A 6,906-nucleotide genomic window follows, 5' to 3' on the forward strand; every position below is an offset into this window, starting at 1 on the left:
GCTTGCGATTGCGCTCGCTCCCGTAACCTGGAGCGTTCTGCGCAGGCGCAGTGCTCCTGCGCATTAAGCTCCAGGCCACGTGTGCGCAATCACGAGCGTCACGGCCAGCACTCACGGCCAAGCGCTTGCGCAGCCGAAAAGGATACCGACCTGACGAGGTCGGCATCTGCAACAGAGGCAGAACCCTCAAGGGACTAATAGGTTGCCAGGGACTGGAGGAAGCCCCAGGTAAATAGATCTTTTTTTCACCTTGCACCTGTTCTTTCAGGCAGGGTACACACTTGCAGGGCCATTTTCCCTGTGATTCTCGGGTCTTCGTCGGCTTCTGCGTTCGCGCTTTTGCGTTCGCTCTTTTGTGTTCGCGCTTAACGTGTACGTTTTTCTAGGAATGTTTCCACATTTCTGACGGCATGTACATAATGCGAATGTGCACGTCGTGCAGAAAAAAGCAGAAAGTCGTACAATTTAAAAATGTAAAAAAGTTTATTTATTTTTTTACATTTGAAGGCTATAGAGGATTTGTAAAGATGGGTATCACAACATAATTTATGCATACATGTTGTTGCAAATACAGATATTTACAAAGGTTCTGCAGCTTTCAAATGTCAAAAAAGTGATATAATCAGCTGAAGTCACCCCCACTGATAATGGTACAATCCTATTTCCATAGTTTTGAGTTGTTGTTACAAAGGAAAACTGACTGAAAGATTTTAGGGAACAAAAGGCAAATATTGTAAAAAGCAAAGCGTTCTCTGTGATCGATGCTAATGGTATGCAGTACTAACAGAAATCATCATCAGCAGATGTCCTTTAATAACATTGCATGTAGAAGATGGTCTTTGTAAAGTGCTTCAAAGTGGTAGCGGAAATGTTAGCTTTTTGTGTTAGATGTACCATGCAGGCCTATACTGAAGTTATTGGTTTTCAATTAGAGTTCACAGAATTATTCAGTATGTTTTTTTTCTATGAAACTCTGTTTAATTAAGGACCGCCTAACGCCGATAGGCGTCGGCGGGTTTAAGTGGTTATTACATGGAAATGGCCTTTCCATGTCAGTTCACGGAGACTGTCTCCATGAACAGTGTGCGAGCCGCCGATCGTGGCTCGCACGCCTAATGTAAACACGCGGGGACGAAATCCCAGCTGTTTACATCAATACGGCGCTGCTGCGCAGCAACGCCGTAAGGCAGATCGGCGATCCCCGGCCTCTGATTGGCCGGGGATCGCCGTCATTTGATAGGCTGAAGCCTATCCTACATTGCGCAGGACGGACATCCGTCCTGCGCAGCATAACGAGGGAGAGGGAGGTAAGGGGAAGGAGGGAGCGCCGAAAACGCTGCAGAGGGGGGCTTTGAAGAGCCCCGCTCGGCCACACGGATCTGCGGCGATCAGACCCCCCCAGCAGGTCACCTCCCTAGTGGGGAAAAAAGGGGGGAAGTCTGATCGCCCTGCCCTGCTCACGATCTGCGCTGCGGGCTGGAGAGCCCACGCAGCGCAGATCACACAGAACAGCCCCGGTCCTTAAGTGGTTTAATTTTTACAGGCTCTGGAGCCCGGGGCAATTTCCCCTTTGCCTCTATGGAAGCGCCGGCCCTGGTTTGGTGAATGCACTTGAAAAACAGACAGCACAACCTCTTTGCTGGTAATATAGCAGCAACAGGCTTTATTACAGTGATAAATATATACTATTACTCTTATTGACCATCCTTTCATAAAGAAAAGTCTCAGAACAAACAATGATATTGCACATCTCCAAGGCAGTTTTGTATTTGAAGCAAATTAAATAAATACAGATTATGTCCACTGATGTCTTATGATAGCGCAGGTAAACTCAGACGGTATAGCAATGCTGTCAGCACAAATGCAGTTGCGTTATAATACTTCTTTCAGACGTGGTTAATCGGCTAGTAATCCTGTGTAAAAAAATATATATATATCAACAGTAAGTCAAAAGAATATCAACTGATAAAAAAAATCATCCAACAGACTGAATAGGATTTTTTTAAAGGACAACTGAAGTGAGAAGAATATGGAGGCTGCCATACTTATTTTCTTTTAAACAATACCAGTTGCCTGTCAGTCCCGCTGATCAGTTTGGCTGCAGTAGTGTCTGAATAACACCAGAAACATGCCTGCAGCTAATCTTGTCAGATCTGACAATAATGTCAGAAACACCTGATCTGCTGCATGCTTGTTCAGGGTCTAGATCAGCAGGATTGCCAGGAAACTGGCATTGCTTAAAAGGAAATAAATATGGCAGCCTCCGTATGCCTCTCACTTCAGTTGTTCTTTAAACATTTATTTTTAAATTACCTGCCCAGCAAATATAGAGACCCATTACCTCCCAACTTTTTAAGATAATAAAGAGGTAATAAAGAGCTCTAACCATGCCCGGCCACACATGACATTCATATTACAAAGAATTCAAAAGCAAAAGATGTAGTTTTAGGAATCAAACCACACTGGTCCTGACTATGATCATTAGTTTTCCTTCATTTTAACATTTGAAAAAAAAGAAATATACACATTTTAAACAGTTCCCCTCCCGAGGTTGGAGACAAGTAACTACGTCCCTGAAAATGTCACTTTAGCTCCCAGGGACGTAGATACTGTATATCCTTGAATATAAGTCGACCTTGTGTATAAGTCGACTCCAATATTTTACCCTCTTAAAGAGAGTCTGAAACCAGTCAAATTACCTTTTTTTTTATTTCCCATTCCTCTTCAGCATTAACATCAAATATTATTTGCTGCATCCCCGCGGCAGAACGATGTATTTATCCCCCCTGAAATCCCTGTGGCAAAATCCTCCATTACTTCCTGGAAAAGGCAGAGCTGAGTGCAGTAGCTCTGACTCCAGTGCAGTCAATCTCTCCCGATCTCCGCTTCTCCCCACCCCACTCAGTCTTCTTTCACTGAGAGGGGTAGGGAGAGGTGGAGATTGATTGGACTGGAGGCAGAGCTACAGTGCAAAGCTCTGCCTCCCCTGAGCAGCAAAATCTGCAACTTAGAAAGTCGTATAATTTTGCCCCGGGATGCCCCGGGAATACATTATTCTGCCGCGGGGATGCAGCGAATCATCTTTAATGTTAATGCAGAAGAGGAATGGGAAATAAAGAAAGGTTATTTTACTGGCTTCAGACTCTCTTTAAGCTGGAATGTTGTTCTGACTCAAGTATAAGAAGAATTATCAGTTTCACTTGAGGACCAGGAGGTGTTAAGGACTGTACTGTATACAGTATTGCAGCCATTAACTCCTTCTGTCTTTTTAGTGCAGCCAATAACTCCTCCTCCAGGCCCCCAAGTGCAGCAATTATTCACTCCCCTTCCTGCAGCCCAGTATTTTGCCCTGCCCCTTTCCTTGTCAATTGTTGTGGCCAGGACTATCAGACCTGTGCTTTCTTGGCATTTTCTTTATCAAGAAAATATCACTTGCCACTGGGTAAATTGCTTCAAATAGGAATGTCACTAATCGTACACACATTACTCTGCTCAGTGTTGCTGTGACTCGTGTATAAGTTGATCATTATACCGTTTTAATAAGTGAATCAGACCTAAATTTTTAGAATTATAGTTGAGTACATTCAGTACTTGTCTCTTCCTGATGACGAATGGCGCACATGCACACGCCTGTGCATTACACAGATTGGTGAATGGGTACATGTGTTCCCAAAACCAAGTAAAAAAAATGACATTAAAAAAATTACAAAATAAATTTACAGCTATAATATGCTTTTTAACTTCTTTTTCCCCTTCCCTACCCTATATAACACATTTGTGAATAAAAAGCCAAAGTGACGGAATTTAAAAGACAATACATAAATTGTTACTTCAGGGACTTAGCTTTTTAAATATGTATGCCATGAGGGTGTATTACTGTTATTTTAACAAATAAGAACTTGTACCGTAATTATTGATATATAGAGTTCAATGAGAAAACCAAAAACACAAAATGGAACAAAAAAAACTTTTTCCCAAATTAAATATTGTCGTCATGCATTGTACTAGAGGCGCAATTTAAACGGTGTAATAATCAGGACAATTGGGCAAATAAAATGTGCATTTCATGTACAGTAGCACGTTTTATTTTAAAACTATAATGGCTGAAAACGAAGAAATAATAATAAAATTTAACAAAAACATTTTAAGCAAAAAGTACCACCTAAGGAAAGCCTAATTTGTGGTGAAACAAAAACAATGTTAAGATCATTTACATGTGATAAGTAGTGCTTAAATGATTGCTGAATGAATGGGAGCAGCGCTGGAATGCGAAAATTGCTCTGGATTTGAAGGGAAATATCCTTAGTGGTGAAGTGGCTAATGGTGGGTATACAGTAATGTAGGCACATTAAAAAATACACATATTTACATAGATCTGTAGCAGAGCCGGGACAAGGTCCTCTAGCACCCAAGGCTGAGACACCAAAGTGCGCCCCTCCATCCCTCCCAACCCAGCCGTCACACACTGATTGCTATTAGACTTGGCGCCCCAGGCCCCCCAACACCTTAATCTCTAGTTATCTGGCTTGCAGTCACTGCTATGTATCCCCTTTTCTTATTTCTCTCTGCTTCAAACACAATAGGGGAATGATAGCTGAGTGAGTTGTGCGCCCTGTCCTACACTGCGCCCTGAGGCTGGAGCCTCTCTAGCCTCTGCCTCAGCCTGGCCCTGATCAGTAGATCAGTCTTGAAAGAAGGAATGGAAAGCAAATAAATACTTTCACTAATATGGAGCAATACTACTTTTATACACGGGACGTGAGACAAGGTACTGGGACTTGCATGGGGAGGATGTGCTGCATAGGGCTCAGTGTGTCTTTGCAGCTTGCTTATCTCTGCATTTTTGGCTTAGGGAGGCTTAAAAAGGACAGCTGTTTGCATTCTATGAAATTACTGGACAGGAAATCAGCTGTGTATAGGACACATTCCTTTCCCACCCTACCAGCTTCATATCAGCAATGAGTATACATTTCTCATCCCCTCCATCATAGAAAACTGCCTCTGTACCAGTACCAAAAATACAATCCTGTACTAATCATTGATATTATAAATGCAATTCTGACGGGCACTAGGCCCAATCTGCATGAGCTAGATATATAGATAGCATCTGCCGGCCCTGCTCACCACTAGAGGTCAGGCAGGAGGCAGAGGGCAGGTTCCTTTCCTCCCGAAGAGTAAGAAGTGTCCATTAATGGTGCGATTTTCAGCAAATGATCTTATTTCTGAAGAGAACATTCAGATTGAATGAAAAGATTGATCCACAGCTTTAAAAAATCCATGGTAATCGACCATAACCATAAGGAAATTATCGAAAATGTGATTGTTCAGGATCGATTGGGCCCACTAGCTTCTTGATGGGCTCCTTAAAGGACCACTATCGTGAAAACTTTTAACATTTAAAATACATGTAAACACATACAGACAAGAAATATATTTCTTCTAGAGTAAAATGAGCCATAAATTACTTTTCTCCTATAATGCTGTCTCTTACAATAGGTAATAGAAATCTGACTGAACCGACAGGTTTTGGACTAGTCCATCTCTTCATGGGGGATTCTCGCATGACCTACCATATATTTTTGTTTATGAAGACACTACCTGAAAAGATTTATACAATGATGCTGGCCAGCCTCCCTGCTCGCTGTACACTTTTTTGGCAGCTGGAATGAGCAACTGCCAATCACTAAGTGCTTTTGAAAATTAAGAAAACCTGGGGAACACACCATGAGTGGATGGGCTAGTCCAAAACCTGTTGGTTGTGTCAGTTTTCCACTACCTACTATAAGTGACAGCAACACAGGATACACATAATTTATGGCTCATTTTACTCTGGAAGAAACAAACTGCTTATTTGTATGTGTTTACATGTATTTTAAATTTTACAGTTTTCGCGATAGTGGTTCTTTAAGGCCTCTTTCACAAGTGAAGGTGTAAGGCGGCATTGTCACCACTAGTGAACTACTCCCATGTAACGCTTGGGCAAAGGAAGTGCGGAGCCACCAAACTGAGTCAAATCTGAGCATAACGACAGGAAGAATTCTTTTTTACTGCCAGGTAACCGCACCACACACCACGCACTGATAAGCGTGAGTTTACAAATGCTGTCATTCCATTGCATTTGATTGCAGCCGGAATGGGTCCAGGGGAGAGGCGGAACTGCACAACGAGAGTAAAATTCAGCCTCCTGTGTAAAAGAGGCCTAATGCAGATCAGGGCCGGATTTGTACTGTTTACTGCCAAAGGCCCATATCCACTATCAGCAGCTGCCCCAGGACCGACAATATCCCAAACAACCCCCCCCCCCCCAACATGGCAGGGATTAGATTGCAGGCTCCTCTGAGAACAGTTAGTGATTAGTAATGGCAGGGATTCAATTGTAAGTTCCTTGGTGGGCGACACATTTGGTGAGTGACAGGCAGCTCAGAGAGGTGTAAGGCTCCCTGCACACAGAGAGGTGTAAGGCTCAGAGAGGTGTAAGGCTCCCTGCACACTGCAAATCCGATTTGCGATTCCGATTCCACTTTTCAAAATCCGATTCCAATTTTCCCTGAATGCTATCAACAAAAGAACACAGCATACAGTAACGATTAAAAATTGGAAATCGGAATCGCATGTAAAAAAGATTGAAAATCGGAATCGCATGCAGTGTGCGGGGAGCCTTAGTGCCCATTCACTGCCCCTTCATCCCCCGAGTGCCAGATTTGACTGTTTGTCCACCCTGCTGCCCACGACCCGCCCCTTGCTTTCCTGGTGCCCTAGGCCATGGCTTATGTGGCCTTGCCTGAAATCCGGCCATGCATAAGAGACCACTAAAGATGGCAGGAGAGGACATGTGTAAGCTGCCAAGTGGTGTTGACTTTTTTTTTCTGTTTGGACTTGATGGACTTATGTCTTTTTTCAACCAAA

At 43.1% G+C, this 6,906-nt stretch overlaps 1 protein-coding gene across 1 annotated transcript in view; it reads right to left on the bottom strand.

The window, feature by feature from the left end:
* Positions 1–1,697: 1,697 nt before the first annotated feature.
* The window catches only part of SCT (secretin), a 31,264-nt gene continuing 26,055 nt past the window's right edge, over positions 1,698–6,906 (bottom strand). The window contains exon 6 of the mRNA XM_068243016.1: positions 1,698–1,913. Within this exon, the coding sequence (XP_068099117.1) occupies positions 1,905–1,913 (9 nt within the window). The 3' untranslated portion in view covers positions 1,698–1,904. The remainder of the gene's footprint in view (positions 1,914–6,906) is intronic.

This window comes from Hyperolius riggenbachi, chromosome 6 (assembly GCF_040937935.1).
Source record: "Hyperolius riggenbachi isolate aHypRig1 chromosome 6, aHypRig1.pri, whole genome shotgun sequence".
In the NCBI taxonomy this organism is placed as follows: domain Eukaryota; kingdom Metazoa; phylum Chordata; class Amphibia; order Anura; family Hyperoliidae; genus Hyperolius; species Hyperolius riggenbachi.